The sequence below is a fragment of the Urocitellus parryii genome, chromosome 6 (genome assembly GCF_045843805.1).
Source record: "Urocitellus parryii isolate mUroPar1 chromosome 6, mUroPar1.hap1, whole genome shotgun sequence".
Taxonomy (NCBI): Eukaryota; Metazoa; Chordata; class Mammalia; order Rodentia; family Sciuridae; genus Urocitellus; species Urocitellus parryii.
The window spans coordinates 47,449,502-47,474,797 of record NC_135536.1 but is presented as its reverse complement, the minus strand read 5'-3'; the positions used below and the strand labels follow the sequence as shown (position 1 = coordinate 47,474,797).

Sequence of the window (25,296 nt, the reverse complement as noted above, 5' to 3'; positions counted from 1 at the left end):
AAATCTAAAAAATAAACATTAAAAAAAATATATGTGTACATATATATTACATATATACATATATATATATATATATCAGATGAAAAAGTTCATATTTTCCCAATTATTTAGTAAAGAGAACAACTCAGATTATAACATGGCATAATATTTCCTGCATTTAAGAGGCCAGAAGCGGAGGGGGGATAGTAGAGGATAGGAAAGGTAGCAGAATACAACAGTTACTATTATGGCATTATGTAAAAATGTGGATGTGTAACCGATGTGATTCTGCAATCTGTATATGGGGTAAAAATGGGAGTTCATAACCCACTTGAATCTAATGTATGAAATATGATATGTCAAGAGCTTTGTAATGTTTTGAACAACCAATAAAAAAAGAGGCCAGAAGCACTCTAACTTTTTATAATGCAAGCATGTATATATTTTAGCTGTTAAAATAATAATTATACCTGTTATTGAAGAAAATTACCCAGACTAGATAAGCTTTTTTGCTTAAATAAAGCAATTTAAAAGGTTTGTCCAATAGAGAATTATACTTTCTCTGTATACTGATTTTTTCATTTCTCTATGATTCCTACTTTTAATCTGCTCCTCAGAGTTCTAGTAAGATTTTTCTCCATAATAGGTTTGTATTTTAGTTCTCTTATACTATCACTTCCTTTTTAATAGGTTAAACAGTAAAACTTAATCATAGAATCCGGCTATCTTATACCAGTTCTTGTTAATAAAAAATCACTTTCTGTATTGGTATTTTTTCTCCTGAATTTAATAAATTCTACATTAGTGGTAATAAGTTGGGGCCTAGAACATGTGTCCTATTATAAATGAACAATTGAGTATCATTAGGTTGTCCCCCCTATCCTTTGTACATACATCTTCAGGTGTGTTAATCCATTCAGTAGACACATTAATGAGCACTGGTTGAAGTGTAATATTGGAGGAAGTAAGGCTTGTTGACCTCAGCATGGAGTTTAATACCTCCTAATTAAATTAGATAGTCGACAGTCAGTATAAAGAAATTGCCATGCCTCTGGCAACCTAGAATTATTTATGACTCTGGTTCTTTGTTTTAAACTTGAGTAGGAGAAAATCATTTATATCCATTTTGTAGGAACCACTTTTAGTTCAGACTTTTTATTTAAAATATTATGCGGTGTTTTGTAAAATTTTTTAGCATTTTATTTTCTCAGAATGAGAAATAAATTTCCTTAGACCTATTTAAGTGTAGCATTTTTATTTTTTGTGAAGAAAAGGTGTTTCAAGGCTCAAGCCAGTAGCAGCAGAATGTTTATAATGTATACTATACTTTTGAACAAATTAACCATTCATTCTAGTAGTCTCTCTTAGAAATATACCACCATATCAATCCTGATATAACCCCAGTCCAAGCCATCTGTCCTATAAATTATCTCTACCTGAGGAAGATTGATGGAAAATGGTTAAAAATAATTTCCACTTAACTGAGTGTTATTCACCCCTAAAAATCAGAAGTGCTGCAAGCATTGGTATAAAGTGTTCACAGGAGCCTCTCTCATTTCCTCTATCTCCTTGTTCTAGCCACTTGCTGATACTCTGCTTCCAAGGTAGCTGAATCATCCTTTTAGAAGTTTGATGAAGATCAAGTTGAGATAATTGTAGCATACTTAGTTGGACACTCTAGTCTAGCTTTCATTTCCTGGACCCCCCAAAAGAGAGGAAAGAAGCACTTTATTTAAGTCAGTTCCCTCTGAAATACTATTAGTGTAATGGACAACATTTCATTTTCTGTCTTGAAATTTGGTCACAATAGTTGCATAAATAAATGAGCCCTGGAGACCTGATTCGTTTAAAATTGAAATTTTAAAATTTAAATTTAAATTTTTAAATTTTATGTAAAAGCAAAATATAAGATACTTTCCAAAGAATTGTGTGTTAAACATAATTCTGGAGAGTGAATTTTTAAAAAGCAAGTTTAAGAACTAGAAAATTTTTAAATTATTTTAGTCTAAGTGAGTTTAATAGTATAATTAATAATAGCTATGAAATTATACTCATAGTTTCAGTCCCAATGTAGCAATTAACCTTACATAATTCCATTTTAATATAAGACCCTAAATATAACCCTAATTTCCTCAAATGTCCTCCTCTTGACAAAGATAAATGATAGAAAAATACAGTGATTCAGTGCAAATTTGTCTCCCCAGTGTGAATGGCATAATTTGAATAGGATAGCAGTTGCTTCTCATTTCATGTAGAATAAAATTATAATTTCTCACTATGTCCTTTGGTGTTCTTCATGATTTGACCACTTGTCTAACTCTGTGATCTCCTTTCCTGTCACCTTCTTATTCAATCTGGCCTCACTGACTTTCATTTTAGCCTTCCAACATATCAAACTCCTTTATGTATCAGAGGCTATATATACTCAACTGTTCTCAGTTTGAAATGTTTTTTCCTGCAAATTTCCTCCATTCTTGCTGTTCTTCTGTCAAACTTACATGACAGTTTCTTAGAAAGACCTTCCCAGACCATTCTGGCTAAAGAAGCCCCATTCTATTGAGACACGCTGCCACATTATCTTATATTATTTTATTTCTAACAGTTACCATCATGTAAAATTATCCTATTTGTGGTTTTTTTGTGTGTGTGTGTGTATATTTATCTGATTCTTCCCACTTCAGTATCAAAGTCATGAGAACACAGATTTTGTTTCTTTACTGCTGTATTACCAGCACCTAAAATCAGGCCTGTTGATGCTTAATAAATATTTCAAATCAAAAGAACTACCTATAGACACCTTTATTGTCATTCAGGCCTCACATTAAAATAAATGCCATTATTGCAGATAATTCTATTTTTATACTCTCTACCACATAGTTATAGAAAAAAATTCCAAGGTAAATATTGTTATCTATCTGTTTAATATCCAGCAACATTTATTGGATGCCCAACCCCTTATTAAGGCGTAGTACTAGATGTGCCTGTTGATTTAAAAAAAAAAAAAAAAGCTTTTCTTAGTTCTTAAAAATGGATGATTCAGATAGCAAATGAATATACAAAAATAAGTGTGACTACGAAAATGTACATGAAAGGATGTTCTTTAAAATAATTGAGGGTATAGGATAGTTATGTTTTGCTAAATGTGTCTGGAAGGTAGTTGAAATGATGGAGAGGTGGGACAGTGAGAATGCTGTTTCATTTTCCACATACATAGTAATTGTTCTGAAGTAACTGCCTAACCTAATTAGCTTCTATGTGTTCTTCAGCTTTTTGTTCAAGTGCCATTATAGATAGTAGAAAAGTATATGTAGAGTATTGTGTGTATTTTTAATTATTTTTTAATATTTGATTATTTTGCTCCATTTCCTCTGTTGAACCCTAAAGCTTTGAGAGCAGAGACCATATCTCTTTTTCCTCATTGCATTTGCAAAAAGCTAGCACAGCATAGTCAACTCTCAGTTAATATTTGCTAATGAATGAAAGGTGATAGATTGGAAGGAGTGAGGGAGGGTAAAGAGAAGACCTTTTAAGAACTCATGAACTAGTCCAGATATACAGGATGATTAGCAACTGCTCTAGGACAACAGTGGAAAGTACAAAGAAAATACATTTTTTAAAAATGAAGAACTTGTTAGACTAGTAAAGAAGCCAGTAGAATCAAGAAAACACTCTCAGATATTGCTCCTGAATCATTATAATTAGTTGATAGTTACCTTTAACAAAATGGGGGCTTTAGGAGCTTTTCAGTAAACTGATTTTATGAGAGATAATATATTTACCGTACATAAATTTCTAGTCTACAGCCCCAGTTGAATGATTTGGCACTGAGGAAATCTAGGAATAACTCCAGAGTCCCTGTTGATAATCATGGAGAACTAGAGTACTGCCTTAAGATGGACGTCTTTGTTCATTAGGGCAGCAACAGCAAAAGTACTGTAAACTAAATTGCTTATAAACCACAGAAATTTATTTCTCACTTGTATGGAGGCTGGCAATATCAAGGCTGGCAGATTCAGTGTCTGGTAAAAGGCCACTTCCTGGTTCACAAGCATCTGTCTTACTGTAACTTCATATCGTAGAAACAGCAAGCAAGTTCTCTAGGCCTCTTTTATAAAGGGATTAATTATTTGTAAAAGAGCCCTCATGATCTAATCACCTCTCAAAGTACCTGCCTTCTAATACTATCACATTGGGATTAGAACTTCAACCCCAGTTTGTTTAAGGTGATATAAACACTGCAATGGCAAGCATCTGATTTTCACAAAAGGGTACAGACCAGACCACAGAGTGCAGAAATGACAACATTCATGAGCTCCATGTCAGTAACTAGCAAAATAGGATTATTAAACAGATGGTTCGTGAGCACTTAGTTAATGAAATAGTGATCACTAGGAGCCACCATAAGTTCACCATAACAAATCACATCAAAATAACTTAATTTGTTTTAATAGGATTACTAGATCAGGAACAACCATAGTCTGTATAAAGCATTTAACTAAGTTCTTTGTTGTGGACAAGTTGAAGAAATGTGGTCTTAATAGTAGTTAGGTAAGTATGTTCATGACTGACAGTATAATTATGTTCAGAACATAAATTATTTAGCAAGTGGCAATATAGGGATGTAGTTAAAGTATGGGTTCTGGGACTAGCCTTCCTGGGTTCAAATCCAGATTCTCCCACTTTCTAGTAGTTTAACCTTAGGCAAGCTCCATCATCTTTTAAGTTTTAATTCCCCACCTATAAAAATAGATATGATACTAATTATACTTACCTGTAGACATTGTAGTGAAATTAAATGAATTATCACAAATCACAGAACGGTGAACACTTAACAAATAGTAACCACATGATAAATACCCTTAATAAATGTAGGAATTTTTTTTAACCAGGAAGAAAATCTGTAATGACTCACTGTTAAGACTTTTAGCCAAACCTGTCCCATTTGACATTTTTCTTCAAAACCCAAATGAAGACATAAGATTTGAATTTAAACATAACCTAAATATGGAAAAGAGAGAGCCAACACACACTGAATAGCAAAATTGGCTAACAATAGACCTTGCTTAAAAATAAATCTGAATTTGGCAACATAAAATTTAATAAAGGATAAATATGAAATCCTTCCTAGTTTTGGTATTCATTTATACTTGCTTAAAAAAAACTTTGTAAGAAAAAAAGATCTATGGATTTGACTTGACTAGAATTTGATTTAAGCAATGTTATTAAGATATAAAAAAAATTAATAATTTAGTGACCAGAACAACAAACAGTTCCAATATTGGTTTGCTATATTAGATATTATATTCTGTTACAGATGATACAGTTTAGTAGAAACGTCAATAAATTGAGGCAATACATACAATGGTAAATATTTTATAAATTATAAGAAGAGGAATGAAGGGCACTTAATAACCTAGAAAAGGAAAGTGAGATATTAATCTTCAAATATCTTAAAAGATAATATATAAAATACAAATTGGATTTGTTTTGTAAGGCTCATTCAGAAGAACTAGCTTCAGGAGTGCGGATTTGACTTTGGTATAAATATTCGAGCAGAGGCAAGGTATGTACTTCTCAGAGGTATTGCAGTGAGTTCCTGCATTGGGTGGGAAATTATACCTTTAAGATCTCTTCCAGTGTTAACATTCCATAATGTGTCCAGGACTTTAATTTTATACATGTTGAACTTTATTTTGCTACTTTATCATCATAAATTAATAATGATAATCTGTAGGCTATGTTATATACCATTGTTTCAGTCAGCTTTTTCATTTCTGTAACTAAAGGACCTGACAAGAACAATTAGAGGAGGAAAAGTTTATTTGAGGGCTCCTGGTTTCAGAGGTCTTAGTCATAGAAGGCCAGCTCTCCATTCCTTGGGGGCTCAGGGTGAGGCAGAACATTGTAGCAGAAGAGTGGTGGAGGAAAGTGGCTCAGGACATTGCACCAAGAAGCAGAGAGAAAGAGAGAGAGTGTGCTCTGCTCAACAAGAACCAAATATATACCCTAAAGGCACAGCCACAGGGACCCACCTCTTCCAGTCACATTCTACCTTGCCTAGAGTTACCAACCAGTTAATCCCTGTCAGTGGATTAATGCACTGATTAGGTTTAGGCTCTGATAACCCAATCATTTCACCTCTATAAACTTCTTGCATTGTCTCACACATGAGCTTTTGGGGGACACCCCCTATCTAAACCATAGCAACCATGAATTCCAAAACAGCTTCGATGGCAGTAGAAGTCAATTTGGAAGAGTAATTTGTTTGCCAGTCTTGTTAACAGACCTTTCCAATATATGGAATTTTTGTACTGTATTTCAGAAATGAATTGGCATCTGAGTCCAAAAACATGTAGATAGGAACTTCTTTCAGAATTTTGAGAATGTACCTGCTGACTATACATAGGGAACACAGTCATTTAGGTCCATAAGAGATAAGAAATAAATGTAGAATCATATGCAAAGTATGTCAAATGCACATACATCTGAAGTTTCTGTTAACTTTTTAAAAAATATATTTAATGCATTTTTAACCTTTATTTATTCATTTATTTTATGTGGTGCTGAGGATCAAATCCACACATGCTAGGCAAGTGTTCTACCACTGTGCTACAACCCCAGCCTTCTGTTAACTTTTAATCACTAAAAATCCATTCATTTAGTAGTCTTTCAAAAATTCCCAAGATACTTAGTAGTGATTGGCAATTCCTTAGTTTGTTTAATTGTTGTACAACATATTTTAAAGACATAAAAAAGTGAAAACATTTTTTATGTTTTCCTCATGACAGCCCAAAATAATTGCTTTTTTTAGCATTTGAATGTAAACAATAAGGATTTTTATGAACCTTTTCCCTTAAAATGTTTGAACATGTTTTGAATGACTTTGTTATGCACATGGTTCTATGCCAAAAATCTTTATTACAACATCTTGGCAAAATTATGTGTTCTTTTCCATTGAACTTCTTCTATAACAGACTTAATATTATGTGGAAGATATTTGAAAACAAACTATAGCTATAATATAAAAGTACAGTTGCCCCTTTCTCTTGGTTCTTTAGATAAGTGGGCACTAGAAATTATAGGTAGTTTTGGCAAGAGTTCAAAGGTTAATGTAGCAGATAAATAAAAGGAATTTTCTGTAAATTGAGACCTGCATTATTTCAGTTGTCTTGTCTTTCCTAACCTAACTCATTTAATTTTAAAAAGTAAATACTTAAATTCTTCCTGACAGTGTGCTCAGCTTTTACTATCGTTTATTACTTCAATTATACTTGATATCACTTAGAACAATCTGCCATTTAGAAATCTCAGTATAGCCTGGAGCTTAGTATTAGATCTGGCTGCTATTGTAACATGTACAGCATATGACATTAATGTATCAAAATTAGATTGGATCATCCCTCCTGGTTAAATTTATTTCACATTTCTTTTGTATTCAGTTAACATAAACCTATTAGGGAAGCTGACACATGGGGATGGCTGTATAGGAAGGATATTTTTAAAGTATTTTGATTAAAAAATGAAATTATAGAGCCATGGCTTTTCTGAGTTGTGTAATCCTTTTTTTTTTCTTTTAAAAAAATGTCACAAAGTCCACATCCCATATTTATATCATTCCAGTTATGTTATATACAGGCATAAAGGGGTTAACTACAAGATTAAGAAGTTAACTCCAGGGTTAAGGAGTGACAGAAGAGATCCTTTCAGTAATTGAACTTAACTCCTGTCTTTAAGTTACATATTGTTTTTTTGCTTACCCTATGCCCTTAATCAAAAATAAATAAAACATTTTTAAAATAGAAATTTCTTATACATTAGCATAAAAACTATCCCTAGTTTTGTCTTCAAACTTTCCCACCTTTAATGTGACTAGAATATCGCAAAGTAAACTGAAAGTGGACTCAAATGTATTAAGTGGCAGAATCAATAAATGTACTAGAATAATAAAATTTATGTTTTACAGTAATCACCGAGAATAAAATTCAAGAATCATAGGCATTAAGTTAATTTTCTAATAATTTACAAGAAATCCAGCTTTGGATGCTTTATTTTGATTCAGTTTTAATTATAACATTAACTCAGATTGCCAGAAACACCTTTGTAACCATAACAGGTATCTAAAAAACATTTTAAAGGTCTAATAACTCTCAAGATAGTTTCATAGACAAAGAAAACCTGGAAATTTATTAAACCACACTTTGTGTTACTCAATAAGTGATCATCCAATTCATGAATTATCTATTTCTTTTATTTCTCTTCCTGTTGCCTCCTTCAGGCCACTTTACCACTCTTTAGCACTTCCAGAGAGTGGTCAGAAAAAGAAGAATCTCAAATTAGTCACTCTTGTAAACAATCTTTAAAAGTTTGGTAGTAAAGAATTGGTGCAGTTGCTAGTTAAGAAAAATGAACTATATGTGAATCTTTTTAAGTTCTCTCTGCTTCTCATTGACTATGTGCAGTTAAGATTGTCTTCTGCAGTGTCTCACAGTGTCTTTAAATGTGTTTCGTATGTTGTGAAAATGACCAAATGAAATTTAATCATTTTTTATTTATTTACATGTTCTCCTTTTTATAGTATGTTGTTGTTACTAACTATATGACTATACTCACAGAGCTTTTTATAAGGCACTATAAATTATTTTCTTGGTTTTCCAGTTGAGACATTTAGGAAATGATGAAGTACACATTGTTTGGTCAGAGCATACCAGAGACTACAGGAGAGGAATTATTCCTACAGAATTTGGCGATGTTCTTATTATAATATATCCAATGAAAAATCACATGTTCAGTATCCAAATAATGAAAAAGCCAGAGGTAAGAACTCCTTTGCTCCCATATTTAATACTAGATTTTGAGTTCTGTTGGGTTTGTGAATTCTTTCCATCTTATAGAAGAAAAATTAGACCAGGCATCAAATTGTGAAAATGGGGGGAAATGCAACCCAGTCTCTGATAGCAGAGTAGATTATCTTAAACCTGGTACAGCAGGAAATAAAACAGGATAAATAACAAGAAACTGCTCAAATGTGAGATGACTCAATAGTGTCAGGGTGAAAGTTTCTGAATACTAATCTCATTAAAGGACCTATCTTTCATTAAAAGAACGATCATTGGGAGGTCAAGGCAGGAGGATGGTGAATTCAAAGTCAGCCTCAGCAATTTAGCAAAACCCTGAGCAATTTAGGAATACCCCTGTCTGTAAATAAAATATAAAAAGGGACTGGGGATGAGTCTCAGTGTTTTTAAGTGCCCTTGGGTTCAATCCCCCAAACCCCCCAAAAAATGATCATTTCCTAAAAGACTCAGAAGTAAACCCTCCCTTTATCACAAGAATATGTGATTCCTATATTTTTATTTTATATGCTTATTAAAATTTTGTGATTTTTAGTCATGTTGCTTAATAAATGAGGACACTACAAATTTAAAAATAATAAAATAAAAATAAAAAGCCTACTTCTGTATCCTTTCCTACAGTTGAATGTCTTTTGTATTACAGCATAGGTTAAAATGGCTATTACAAAAGTATTTCAAGATCAGAGAAGTTTGCTATTATTTTGTTGCATTACTTTCTTTCTTTTTTTTTTAAGCTTAACTTTTTTAGTAGAAAACTTACTCTTTGACAATTGATCAAGAATCTTCAGAATTCCTTGGATTGGGTTAAGCTTTTCATGTGTGAATTTTGCTGATGGCCAGTTTTTTTTTAAAGTTTATATAAACCAGAGGTCAACATGCCATGGCCCACAGCCTGACTTTGTACAACCCACAAGCTAAGAATGATTTTTTTACATTTTTCTTTTTAAAATTTTTTTGACAAATAAGACAGTTTGTGGCCACAAAGCCTAAAATACTCACTATGCCTTCCACAGCTTATTTCCGTGCCTTCAGCTACCATTTGTGCCAATGATATTCATATAAAATAATGTGTGTTGGTAGAGGAGCAATGCTGGGGATTGAACCCAGCTAGGCAGACACTCAAGCTATACCCCCAGGCCTAAATAGAATAACTTTTGAAATTGTCATTCCCTTGTTGAAAATGGCATTTAATTTCAAAACACAGATTTTTTTTTCCTAATATACCAAGGTGTAAAGTATTTTAGGTTCTGTAGTAAAGGTAGTCTCTCACAAAAGTATGAAAGACTTCCTGACTATAAAGATATATATCTTTCCTGTGTTTGCTCAGTGAGGAATAGGAATTTACTTCTAGCATTAGGTTTCTATATATAATTGAAACTACAAAACTTTGAAAATTGGCAGGATATATAAATTATTTAGTTGGTTACATGAAGCACATGGCTGTTTTGCATAGACACCCTGTAGAACATTGGCATTTTTTGTTTATGGTCTAGGATAAGTGATCCAGCATGGAAAATAATTTAATTATTGAACAGATTTTTTTACTCAAGGAAGAACTAAAGAAGCAGAAACACTTTTGAATGCAAAATGTTCTTGATTGCTCTTGTTTATAGTCTTTCTACAATTTAAATATAAAATTGTTTTGATTTCTTTATTAGGTTCCCTTCTTTGGTCCACTTTTTGATGGTGCTATTGTGAATGGGAAGGTTCTACCCATTATGGTTCGAGCAACAGCTATAAATGCAAGCCGTGCTCTGAAATCACTGATTCCATTGTATCAAAACTTGTATCCTTTTTAAACAATATGGTTTCTACTCTAATGTATGTCTGCTTTTCCAAGGTAAATATTTCTGTTTGAAGACCGTTGGGTTAGTTTCTGTTTATTGATAAACCAATGGTGGAGTTCCTCCCCATTGATTTGAGTAGTTATGATATATGAGTGATGTATTTTATTTTATATAATTTTAATCAGTACTAATCTTTTGGTTAATTAATGAGAGTTGCATTATTTGTGGACATTCTGCTGCTCTGAAGATGCAGAAATAATCAAAAGTCATTGCAAAGAACTCAGTGTTATTGGGGAAACATACTGTTTTCAACATACATGCAATATGTATACCAACAAGGGGCCCCCACTCAGCTGGAGGGGATAGTGTTATCAGGAAACACTTCTGACGAATGTGAGGATTAAACCAATCTTGAGGGACAAATAAGAGTTAATCCGATTGATGAGATTAAGAGCTTTCCTAATAGAACAATATAAACAGAGACATGGAAGTATGAGAGGACATGCAGTAATTAAGACTGTACTTTCTGGAGCCAGATTATACTCAAATTCTGGCTTTTCTTAAACTGTGTTTTCTATAACATCTCTGAGCCTCAATTACTTATCTGTAAAATAAGAATAATTGTAATAGCTAGCACCTGTTGTTACAAGAACTAATAATGACTCATACGTAAAGCTCTTAAGATAGTGCCAAGTATACAGCACATAGAAAGTTTTCAACTATTTTCTGATGGTCTTTTATAAAATGAATTTGTGTTTTTCATATACTTTTTTCAATATGATTAACACTATTTCATTATTACTGTTCTTTAACACAATAAGCTATAATAAATATTAGGATTTAAAAGGAAGGCTTTCAAAAATGTTTCATTCCACATGACATAGATATAACTTGGTAATCTGCCACAAATATTTTTTCTTTTGATGAAAATCTACTTAAGAACTATGATTCCTACTTAATTTCTCATATATTCTGACACTGAAATAAAATTACAAATGGATTATTGTATGTTAAATTGATAAAGCTTAATGATGTTTTGGGGCTGGGGTTGTGGCTCAGCAGTATAGCACTTGCTTAGCACATGTGAGGCACTGGATTTGATCCTCAGCACCTCATGAAAATAAATAAATAAAATAAAGGTATTGTGTCTATCTACAACTAAAAATTTTTTTAAAAGCTTAATGATATTTATATAACATTTTTTATTTGTAACATTTATATCTTCACTTACTTTAAATTAAAAATATGTTAAGTTTTTGAGTGAGTCATTTTAGTGAAATGATAATTCAGGAGATTTACATTATTAAAAATATAATTTGGAGTGTGTGCCTGTAGTCCCAGATGCTTGGAAGGTTGTGTGAGCCCACAAGTTTGAGACCAGCCTGGGCCACATAGCATGATCCCGTATCAAAAAATGACACTAGGAGGAGTCTACTAAATGGAGATGTATAAATTGGAAAGAACTTTTTTTTTATTTTTTACATAGTATTTTTAAATTAGTGCTTTATAAATATACATAAAGGTGAAATTTACTGTGGTGTATTCATATATGTACATGGGATAGTTTGGTCAATTTCATTCCAGTTTCTTCCATTTCCCATCCCTCTCCTTTCCCCTCAAACCTCCCCCCAACACACACACACTTTCTGTACTCCAATGATCTCCCTTCTATTTTCATGGAATTCCCTTCCCTTCCCCTCCCCCCTTCTTCTTATTATTTTGGTCTTTGGTCTAGGTTTTGGATATGAGAGCAAGCATTCAACCCTTGACTTTCTGAGTCTGGCTTATTCCACTTAGCATAATGTTCTCTAGTTATATCCAATTGCCAGCAAATGCTAGAATTTCATTCTTTTTTATGGCTGAGTAAAACTCCATTGTGTATATGTACCACATTTTCTTTATCCATTCATCTGTTCACAGGCATTTTGGCTGGTTACATAACTTGGCTATTGTGAATTGTACTACTATGAACACTGATGTGGCTATATAACTAAAGTATGCTGATTTTGGTTCCTTTGGGTAAATAACAAGGAATGGGATAGCTGGGTCATAGAGTGGTTCCATTACTCATTTTTTGAGGAATCTCCATACTTGAGGTACCACCAACAATTTGAGTGTACCTTTTTCCCCACGTTCCTTGCCAGCAAGCATTTTTCTTGATAATTGGCATTATGATTGGGGTGAAATGAAATTGATTTGCAGTTTTGTCCATCATTTGTATTTCCTCTTTTGAAAAATGTCTGTTTAGTTCTTCTGCCCATTTATTAATTGGGTTATTTGGTCTTTTTATGTTAAGTTTTTGAGTTCTTTTTATATTCTGGATTTTAATCCCCTGGGGAGTGGGTAGCAGTGATATTCTCCCATTCTATAGTCTCTCTCTTCATACTCTTTGTTTCCTTTGCTGTGCAAAAGCTTTTTAATTTGATGCCATCCCACTTACTGATCCTTCGTTTTATTTTTTACGCTTTAGGAGTCTTGTTAAGGAAGACAGTGCCTGTGCCAGTATGTTGGAATGTTGAGCCTATATTTTCTTCTAGCAGTTGCTAATTTCTGGTTCAGTTCTTAGGTCTTTGATCCACTTGGAATTGACTTGTGCAGGGTAAGAAGAGGATTTGGTATCATTTTATATATTTTTTTCACACACACACACACACATACATATATGTGTGTGTGTGTATGTGTGTGTGTGTGTGTGTATATATATATATATATATAAAAGTTGTTGTTGGACACAATACGTTTATTTATTTATTTTTATTTTTACGTCGTGCTAAGGATTGGACTCAGTGCCTTGCATATGCTAGGTGAGTGCTCTACCACTGAGCCACAACCCCAGCCCATTAGTGTCAATATTCTACGTATGAATATATAATTTGAAAAGAAATTTCAGTGGGCAAGTTCAGTAAGTGATTAGTGTAAACATGGAGAAAGTATTTATTAATGTATTCATTCATTTATTTATTTATTTTTGTGCCAGGGATTGAGGGGCACTCAACCACTGAGCCACATCCTCCAGCTCTGTTTTTGTATTTTATTTAGAGGCAGGGTCTCATGGAGTTGCTTAGCACCTCACTATTGCTGAGGCAACCCTCCTGTCTCAGCTTCCTGAGCTGCTGGGATTACAGGTGTGCGCCACAGCACCCTTAGTTTCTAAATCTCTTCTCTTTGTACAGTGTGTTGGTTGTTCTTGTGAATTGTTTTGAAAAGTATGCAAGCTGCTTATTGTTTTGAAGCAATTAGGAGAATCTATTGAAGAAGACCATTCAGAGTTTTTGTAAGGCCAGCTGAGTGTACCCAGTAATCAGGGTTATTTGCATTACCTTCGGAGCCTGGAATCTTGAAAGTCATTTCATCAGATGTGATTAATTCATCAAACTCATAGTTTCCCATTTTTAAAGTCTACATACCATATGACTTCTTAGGAAAATCAGGGGCCAAGGTAACTCAGTGGTAGAGCACTTGCCTGGCAAATATGAGTTCCTGAGTTCAATCCCCAACACCTTAAAAAAAAAAGTGGGGTGGGGCAGCTCCACTCCCAAGATACAGTATCTTATTCTTTTGTACAAAACAAGATACTTAAGTAACCAATTCTCCCCTTCCTCATCTACCTTTTCTAAATTTCTATTCTGATTTTCATCTCATTGTAATTCTTTCATAAAAGCTTTGAAGTCTTAAATCTGTTTCTTGGAGCATATTTTTCAGTTTATTATCTCCTGTATGTCTCTAGAAAGGTAGTTAATCTTACATGAAATATACAGTTACCCATAAAATAATTTTATCCACATAGCTTCACCAAAGATGTCTTTGTAACCTTTACCTCTTTCACAGTTCACCTAATCCTGTTGTTCACCCTGAGGTTTAGTGTCCTCCACAATTTCACTTTCTCAGTTGAAAGTAGAGCACAGAGGTGGATGTGAAGGAGTTTGCATTTTCCTTTACACACACACACACACACACACGCGCGCGCCTTAAATTTTTTTGGAAAGTAGCAAAATTAGATTAGATTGAAATGCAGAACTCTATTTATCTCTTGTGTCATAAAACAAGAAATCCATTTATTGAGCAAACAAATTTTTGACCTGAAGTACAAACAACATTTAAGATGCACACTTCTCCAAGACGTTAAAAAATACAAAATCAACAATGTTGGGAATATAACTTAAATTTTTTTAAAAATCAACTTCACGTTATTCTGTTCAGATTTTCATGTAATAATAGAGGTGCAAAAGTTGGATTTGCAGTTGTAAATAATGATTTTTAACTTGACCTCTGTCTTGCAGTCTTGTTCATGTTACAGAATCTTTTATTGTTTTTTGCATTGCTGGGGGTAGAACCCATGGCCTGACCATGCTAGGTAAGCTCTCTACCATTGACCCACTCTGCCAGCCCAAGTTATAGAATCTTTGAATCTCACTTTCTTCATCTGTAAAAATATACTAATGCCCGTCTAAGAATTGTGAAGATTACATAAGATAAATGACTTTGGATGTGCTTAGTAAATATAGTAAGTTGCATTAGTTTAACCAATGATGAATTCTGTTATGTGTAAAAATTACAGTCAATATAACATAATCCACCCAATACCAAGGTTACCTGATTATGTTTCTATGTTTGGTTGGTTAGTAGATTGATGTTGGATTATCAGACCTACTTCATGACATGCTTAATAGTTAATCATGTTGAGACATTAATAGATACCATGTTGGAGAAAATTCTAGGATGAAGAGAGACAATTGCAAATGAAAATAGAAAACATAAACAATGTATTTTAGCAGCAAATCTGAATAGTTCCTACCAGAAAAATTGTGTGTGGAACACTTTAGAGCGAAAACATTAAACCAGATTAAACAAATTTTTCTTTACATAGAAGCTTGAATTTAGAAGCTATAGGAAATTGTTTTCCAATACTGTTTTTTTAAATATTTTTAATTGTAGATGGACACAATATCTTTATTCTATTTATTTTTATGTGGTGCTGAGGATTGAACCCAGTGCCTCACATGTGCTAGGCAAGTGCTCTACCATTGAGCCACAACCCCAGCCCTCCAGTGCTGTTTTGCATGAAGTTAACCATCATATCCATCGGTTCCATGTTCTAAAATTCAACTAACTAGAAACTATTTGAAAGAAAATTAAGACTTTTTCTTGTCATTATTCCCTAAATAATATAGTTATGATAGCTATTTACATAGCATTTACATTTGTAGAGGTATTATTATAAGTAGTGTAGAGATAATTTGAAGGATACGGAGGAAAATTGCCTTGGTTATATGAATACACTACACCATTTTATATTAGACTTGCACATCTATAGATTTTTGGTATTCATGGGGGTACTGAAACAAACCCCCCATAGATAATCAAGGGACAACTATATATAGTTATAAATACTCTTATCCTTTGTTAATTGGAAGAACATAACAATTCTCTCATAAAGATGCACAAAATTCTGTATTAATTCTAAATGTTGGGGACAATGACTTCCTTACAGATAGTTTTCTTATTTTATAAATGAAAGTATATGTAATAACTTACAACCATATACATGTACTTTAAGATGTTAAAATGTAGGAATATCTTTTAAATTTAAATAATAAATACTGATTTCCAAAATATAATGTGTGGAGTTTAAAAATGTTTGTTTTTGACAAATTCAAATTTGCTTTCATTGAAAACAAAATTATGCATTCTAAAACAGATCAATGCATTTAACATGAATTACAACAGTAATTGATATAGTAGTAGGCTTTGAAAATCACTACAGTTAATACTTTAATTCCCGTAAAAGAAATGAAGGGGTAAAAAAAATGTAATAAACAATTATATTTGGATAATTGTACTACTGGGTCAGTTATTTTATGCCCAGTAAAAGCACCCACTAAGATTCCATAGCATAAATTGTGCTATTTATAATCATTAAATATAGTTTAAATTTTACCCTAGGAACATCTTCTGTAACTATGAATCTAATGTTGTTCGCTAAATGAGGACAATATTGATTGTCATATGCTGCCCAAATCGATCATGCTGGCAGCCAGAATTACAGTAATCTGTCAGTATTGATGACTGTCTTTCAAGCTTTGAAACCTCTCCTTACTTCACTTGTCATTTCTTGCCGTACTTGTACTTGAAAAGCATTTTCATGCAACCTCTGATTTTGTCAGGTACTTTTTTTTTTTTAAGCTCAATTTATTGGTTTACTCATGCAATTAGAATTGAATTGAAACCCTAGGGAGGAAGACCAGGCAGATTCTAGGTAACCATTGGACTAGAGGGATATTTCAGGTTTGATCTTAGCCATCATTTCTTAGTTACCTAGAAAGAATGTTGGGGCGGGGGAGTGGGGGTTATTGTTGATTTATTTTTGCAGTGAGAACAACTCTAAAGCATTAATTTCATGGCCTTTGCCATTGTAACTCTATTCTATTCCTTAAATTAAAATTTTAAAGCAGTTATTTGTTTTGATCCTGAAGACATTTTGACTGACTTCTAAATGTACATATGTTAAATATGATACCATTGTATACATACTGTTTCTTTTTTAAAGTGAGATTTACATGTAAAAATTTTCAGAATTTACAGTGTATAATTCCATTGTATTAGTATTTAGCATTCTTAGAGAAATAGAATAAATCCCTCCCCTGATGATACTGAACTGCCGATAGTCAAGTACCTTATATTTAATGGTATAATACTTGCGTAGAAATACATACATCCTCCTGCATGCTTTAAATCATCTCTAGATTACTTATAATATCCAGTATGTAAATGCTATGTAAATAGTTGTTATTTTGTATTGTTTAGGGAGTAATGACAAGAAAAAATTCTGTACATGTTGAGTAGAGACACAATTTTTTTTTTATCCAAGGTTGCTTGAATATACAGATTTTTTAAAAATCTACAGATCCAGGTAGTAGAGATAATGAGAAAGAAAGAAGGAACTGGCTTTCACATTTGCAGGGCTTATCAAGTCTGAAAACTGTAGAGACCCAGGGAAGAGCTGATGTTGCTGTCTCAGTCTGAAAGTATCTGGAAATAGGATTTCTTCCTTTCTCAAGTGACCTCTGTCTCTTAAAAGCCTTTGACCAGATGAGGCCTACCTGCTTTATGGAAGGTAATCAGCTTTACTCAAAGTCTAATGATTTAAATAGTAATCACACCAAAAAAAAAAAAAAAAAAAAAAAAACCAGTCACAGTTACAGTAACATCCGGAGTGGTGTTTAACCAAAAACTAGTTTCCATGACCCAGCCACATTGGCTGATAAAATTAACCAATATGTCCTGTTTCTTTTCTTCTTTCTTATTGCAGAATTCAATTTGAGAAAAATACATAAATCATAAATGTACTACGATGAATAATTACAGTTAACTAAATATCTATTGATCATTTACACAGTAGTAGTAAAGATTTTGAGGTTAATGCAGAAACCAATCAGATGGTCCTCTTGTTCTTATAAAGGAATAAAGAATAATGTGTATGTTAGTAATTATTATGCAAGATAAAATGAAAGTATTATAGTAGAATAATAGATGATATGAGAGTTCCAAGGAAGAATAAATTAGTTTGGAATAAGAAGATCAGGAAAGAATATACAGAAAATTTGGATCTCAAAGAACGGGGTTTGAACAGATAGAATACAACATATCTATTATGTTCTTATAATTTACAACTTAGAGCTTTGTGTGGGTATCTATACATATAATATTCTGAATTATACAGTATGAGGGATATTACCCAATTAAATGATATGTTTAAAGAAATACTTTATACCTCAATTTAATATTCTTTCCTCCCATAGTCAGTATTATTTGATTTCTTCTAATCTATTTAGATTGACTTTTTCTTAAATGCCAGAATTGGGTTTCTGCTTAACTTTATCAGACAAATTACAAGAAGTCAATGATCATTCTTCAATTAGTCATAGTTTGTTATCCCTGCAGTTCTACTACTCAAATGTAAAGAACCTGTTGCAGAAGTATGAGAGCCAAAACTAAATGAAATGCGATTGATTGGCTCCGCTAATGTGGTTGCCTTTCATTATGATAGGACATTATAAAACTCTTAAGGGGGCCCATCAATATTGCTGTCATTTTATGTTAGCAGAAAATCAGTTTCTTAAGAAGCTACATAATTTTATGTATCTACTGTCTTTTATAGATCATTTTCTCAGAAGATTACATCAATAAGTATGAACTATCCTTAATTTAATCAGTAAAGAGAGGATAATAATAGTACCAAACTCAGGATTTGTGTAAGGATTAAGCGAAATTATCTACATGAAGCACTAAGCAGCCTGTTCATCATGTGTAGCAGCAGCTCAGCAAATAGCAGCTACATGGTGGTTGATATTATTAACCTTTATATTAACACTGGAAATATACTAAAACACAAACCTAAGTATACTGAAAGATTAACGATGGTTGTTGAACATTTATTGAAATAGTTCTACATTTGTTGACTACCTGCAAGTAATTCTTTTTATCTTACCCACCACAAACCTCATTTCTGTCAGTATAGTTTTGTCAAATATACTGGCACTCCTCCCTGACTTCACCCCTCTTTGCAATCATCCCCATCACACTGACACCCAGGATACTCTATAATGTGTCTAGCTAAACCATGTTTATTTTCTAAGAATACCCTTCTTTTTCAAGCCCATATTTTTACTCTAAGAGTGCCCCACCTCTACCTAATTGTACTCATTCTTAATGACCTAATCCCTTACTTATTGCTCACATTACCTCATACATTTTTGTTATAGTAATTACCATGTATGTGCACATATTAACATTTGTCTTACCCCCCTTGTTTCACTGACTTCCAGCACAGTCCCTGCCCTAAGAGTGAATGGATTCTTAACTCTTCATTTTTTTTTCTCTTAAACAGAAAATTTGCTACCCATTTACCAGTATATATTAAAAGTTCACTTGTATTTTTATGTTCTATGTTTTTTAATATTTTTATATGTTGATGAACCTTTATTGTATTAATTTACTTATGTGTGGTGCTGAGAATAGACCCTAGTGCCTCACACATGCTAGGCAAGCACTCTACCACTGAGCCACAACCCTAGCTCCATGTTCTATGTTTTTGAAGCTTATGATTAGTATAGATTCTGTTAAGAACAAAAAAGTCCCATTTTTTTGTATTAACTTATAATTTTGGTTCAAATTAAACTACACTACAACTCTTAAGAGCTCACTGAGTAGTAAGAAGAGAGAACCTAGGACAAGAAGAAATTGCCTCTGACATAGGAATAAGCCAGAATGGTACACACCCAAGGATTTTATGTTTTGACTGGTTTATCATTATATTTTTATTAGAGGATATTATTGTTTAATGAGGATAATTTTCAGAGACCAGTAGTCAGGGGAGGTAAGGGGACAAAGCTATCTGTTTGGGAGAAAACAGAACTAAAACACCTCTGACTTGATAGTGAAAGAAGTTGTCTCAGGTATCCCATCCAAGAAGGAGGCTGTGTATAGCAGTAGCCCTAAAGGTTCACACTACCTTTCTGTATGTCAGGGAGAGTGGTAGCCACAGAAGAGCAGTAGGGGACAGATATGAGAGTCTAGATGCTAGTGAGGTCTACGTTAGTGATTCCCATTAAGAGTCTTGTGTTGTTTGTTCTTTATACATTCTAATTGGAAGTCTGAAACCTCACAAATTGGTTAATTGTTAAATACTCCAATACGTATAATTATGGTTATTCATGCTTTAAAAGAAGGGAAGGTAATTCTTCATACAAAAGGTCTCTCCAGCTGAATTATCCAAGTTTTGAGATCTTTGAAATTTTTTATGGTCTTTGAAATGCTTGCAGTCATTTTGCCATTAATATTAACTCATTGTAGTGGGACCTCTTCAGAGTAGACAACATTCTTTAAAAAAAAAAAAAAGAGAGTAGACAACATTCTTACTTACCTAATTGGAACATCTGAGTCCACTGTGTTAAAGACATGGGTATTACTTGCAACGAATTGTTTGCTGTGTTTAAACATCCTGTTGGCCTGGATTTTGCTGCCAAGCCTTATAGTCTGCATATACAGAGAAATTATTTAAACAAGGGCCCTGGATATGTGCAGCAGTTCTGTGGCGACTAATGTATTCTTTACTATCAGTTTTCATTTGTTCAGCTGTTCTTTCAATAAATGGCAGTTATGTGCCTATTGGGGTTTTGAGGGGCTTCCATAAAATCATTGTGGGAATATTATTGCATGCCTTTCAAGGTGTTAGTTTTGGCCTAGCAAATTTAGACGATATCTGCAAAAAGATGCAGAAACAATTAGTGTAAATCTATCTGGCATGTCTAAAACTAACATTGTCTCTCAGTGTTCTCTAGACACAGTCTTTTCTAAGATGTAACTAATATGGACTAGTAATAATTACTTATATTTAAATTGTGTGAGCTCACAAAAAAAAGGCCTTCAGTACATGGACAGATTCTATGAACATTTTTCTAATTCTAGAGATATTTAAGTTTTTACCCTCTATCAAGAATTCTAGAGATATTTAAGTTTTTACCCTCTATCTATAATGCACTAATAATAACATTAATAACATTACCAAACAATTTTGGATCATTGATCTATTACCAGATATTGTCTACTTCCTGCATGGGAGGCACTGAGAAAAAAAGCTAGGAAAAGAAAGGAAGTCACTGCTTTCAAGAAGCTTACGGTCTGCTGTGGAAAAAGAATCCTATGGATGGGTAAATGAAGTGCACACTGATGAGAGTCCAGCAATAGTAGTATATACAGAGTAGGGTGGCAAAATAATTAATTTTAAGTGGGAGAAGATGGGTAGGACAGGGAATTAGGAATGGCTTTACCAAAGAAGACTGTTCAACTAATTACTCCAAAGAGAAAAGGGACTTTTCAAGATAGGAAAAGTTAGTGAAGAGTTTTTCAGGGGTGGGAAATGGCCTGGAGGCATACAAGTATGACGTGACTAAAAAAAGAAAAAAGTTTGTAGTGCTGGGTGACATAAAGCAAAAGAAAGAGTGGTGGCATATGAAGATCAAGAAGTAGGTCAGAACCATATTATGTAGTTAAACAAAGAAAAGCAATGTAAACGTGATTTGGTTTTTGTTTATTTTTTGTACCCAGGAATGCTTAATCACTGAGCCGCATCTCCAGTCCTTTTTTTTTTTTTTTTTTTTTTTTTCTCATTTTGAGACAGGGTCCCACTAAGATGCTCAGGTCCTCATTGAGGCTGGCTTTGAACTTGCAATCCTCCTTCCTCAGCCTCCCAAGCTGCTGGGATTATGGGCACACTTCACTGCGTCTGCTGTAAATTTAAGGTTTTCTAATGCTACCAACAGTAATATGGCAACCTGTGTCTAAGGTGACAGTTCCTTCTGCTTTTATGTACTTGTTACATATTTAGTAGTAAAACAGTTATAGTTTGAACTTATCAGTTTTCATTTTTTACAGAAGACTTTCCAAACTGTTTGTTTATTCATTATTTTCAAAGTCTCTATTTTTTGTAATAATTATTTAAGCCATAAATGCCAGGCTAGGGAACATCAGTATTACTTTTTTCTTATTGAGGCTAAGAAGGTCTCTCGCTATTTACAAATAATTATCATCTTTAAAACAGCATTTGAGATTTTAAATTTCTTATGATAGACTCATGATACTCTTCTCATAGAACAGTCTTTTATGCTTTCCCTATAAAATGCTTTTCTACATGATTGTGCTTTTACACATTATTATACTTTAACACATTATTGATAAGTTGAATGCTTTTATTCTTATAGTATTTTGACTTCATAGCAAAAAAAAAAAAATAGCAAAGAAAAATCACTACCATCATCTTATCTGTTTTATCAAATCCAGTGTGACAGTATGGTCTACATATGCCAATCCAGACAGTTGGGTGATATCACAGCGTGCCAGAAGGAAGATAGAGAACTCCATCCGAGCCTGGGCAAACTATTCCCTAAAAGCAACCAAACTTGATATTTCTGCACTTCCGTTTTTAACTTCTCACCTATACTATACTAGGGATTTTTTCCCCCATTCATTAAAACCCTGTATTGTTCTATTAGTGATAAAGGTGCTGTGGTATGCTCACATTATTATTTACCATACCTACAATATAATATGCAAATTTTATTCTAGTGTTTGTCTAAATTGAAAAACAGCTGTAGATTCAGATGCTGTTAAGGGATTTCAGAGAGCAAAGAATAAAGGATGTAAAGCTCAAATTAGTCTTTCAACTTATTTTACATAGGAATTGAAGTGCTTTTAATTCATCCTTTTCATTTTACTATATATAAGGGCTTTTGATACTGAATTTTTAATAACTAAATAATGGAATTAAAACAAAATTATGGGTCACAAATCTCTCCATTTTCTTCTGCTTTTCCTCTCAAACACTAGAATACAGCCTATTTAAATCTTAACTTTTGCTTGCCAAACCACTGTTACCGTCCATCTGTTCATGCCAATTGTAAAGAAGGTTCAGTTTTTAGTGAAGCTTTGCATTTCACATAAGGTATGTGAAGTGAAATTTCACAAGGGACATGATGGATCCTGATTCTTAGCGATAAACCTTTGGGGCCATCAGGGTTGGCATATGGTCCAGTATGATATGAAGGCTTGGGTTCCCTGGCTTCACTTCTTTGGCGTGAAGCTGATAAAACCTGGCTCTTGAGTATTATTTCACTGGACACCAATCATGGGCAGCAGGAACTGCCCATTTAACTCTCTGTGGGAAGGAAGCCCAGAGAGCATTCACAATAGTACCATTGTCAAGTTGCAAACTGCTCTGAACAGCTTGACAGCTAGGGAGGAGGGGAAGGGGTTGCTTTACTAATTGCTGTTCAGAAAAGAGAAGGAACAAAAACAGTTGTTGTAGAACTGATGTTTCTACATTTACTTTCTTGATAGGAGTGTTGACTTTTATTTAGCACATAGCTACCATCAAAAAGAAAGCAAATGAGTATATTTAAACAACCACCTGTAGTAATCACTTGTTAACATGCCATTACCTATTTTTAGCCCACAAGATTATAGCAGAGCAAATGTCAGTTTTGTTTTTTTTTATATTTTGATTAAAAATAATGTATTTTTTATATTCATAAAAATTTTAAAGAGAAGGAAGTAGATTAAAACCACCACAGTTCACAGAGCAAATAAGGTTATAAATTTGATTTAATTTCCTTTACACTTTGCTTTTTAGAATTCCAAATAGCATCTGAATACATATAAGCTATGTTAGTATAGAAATGTAAATTAGCTTTCTGTGTAACAGTTGCAAGTGCAAAAATAATCTAAAGATAAATTAGTTATCACATCTTAAGGTTAAATACTCATTTACATGAGTAGCTGATAATGATTTTAGTTTTGTATGGTTAGCTCATTGAATTGTTTCTAGTTCAAGTATTTTTATAAATGTGAGAATTATTTCCTTTTTATGAAGTATTATGTAGCCTGATTTTGTATACACACTCTTAAATTCTCTCTCCTGTCCTTTCCATTTTCTTCTAGTCAGTTCTGTCAATGGTAGGTTGGTCATTCTGGTAAAAAAAAAAAAAAGAAAGAAAGAAACAACGATCGTAAATATATATAGTAGATATTTTAGATATTGTATACAATACATTTTTTATTAAAACTTATTTCCAATATCCAAGGATTCTGACTCCACAGTGTATTTCCACAGATGATTTTTTTCCTGCTGATATTGGAATATCAGGGAGAGATATTTTAAATCTGTAATTTTTTTTTTATAAATGGGATGCTCTTGCCAAATTTGAAGAAAGTCAAATGCATGTTTTGTGAAATTAGTAAATCTATAAAATTTACTAGTATTCCATCTTCTCATATCTCCTTAAGTGATTTTAGCAAATGGGCACCAGTGCAGTATTTCAAAAACAGTAATTCATTGAATGCCCATTCTTCCTTTTACTGCAGAATAGATTATATTTAAGTCAAGATTAATGGATAGATTTTGATGTTAAAGTCCAGTGTCTAAGCCTATCATTCCCTGGGGGCATATAGTGCATTAGTTTAAGCCAATATAATGCTTATCATAGATTCTACGACACTGTCTTAAATGACAGTTTGCTGTACTTTATTACTACTTACTATGATAATAAAATCATTTTTGTATTCCCAATAATTATAGCATTTAAACAAAATCTTAATTAAACTAGTGCACATTTAGGTCGAGATATCACATAAGTAATTGTACACTGTAAAATTTCACTTGTTTTTTTTTTCCCTTTTTGCAGTCTTCTTCCAGTATTCAAGTTTAGTATTTAGTTCAAATATATACATTCATTTCCTCAACTTTAATCTACTGAATTTTTGCTCCCAAAAGAAACAAGTCCATATATCAGATAAGGTTATAAATTTGGTTTAATTTCCTTTTCTAGTATCTGCAATGTTTTTGAAACTCTTACTCATAACTAGTGATTTTGAAGTAGTTCTGCCTCTACTATGAAGGCCTCATTATACTAAACTAATAATAATATAGTAAGTAGATATTATCAATAATAAGAATACACAATTTTAGGAGCTGGGGCTATGGCTCAGCAGTAGCGAACTTGCTTAGCATGTGTGAGGCACTGGGTTCAATTCTTAACACCACATATAAATAAATAAAACAAAGGTCTATCAACAACTAAAAAAAGGAGCACAAAGTTTTAATTTCATTAAATTTAAATACAGAC

General features: G+C 33.0%; 1 protein-coding gene across 8 annotated transcripts in view; it reads left to right on the top strand.

Moving 5' to 3' along the window:
• The window catches only part of Ralgapa1 (Ral GTPase activating protein catalytic subunit alpha 1), a 233,008-nt gene that overhangs the window by 188,106 nt on the left and 19,606 nt on the right, over positions 1-25,296 (top strand). For all 8 annotated transcript variants that reach the window (XR_013343785.1, XM_026414280.2, XM_026414271.2 and 5 more), the window contains 2 exons: positions 8,635-8,793; positions 10,490-10,617. Coding sequence is in view for 7 of the 8 variants with exons in the window: in XM_026414280.2 (XP_026270065.2) it covers positions 8,635-8,793; positions 10,490-10,617 (287 nt within the window). In the remaining variant the exon portion in view is untranslated. The remainder of the gene's footprint in view (positions 1-8,634; positions 8,794-10,489; positions 10,618-25,296) is intronic.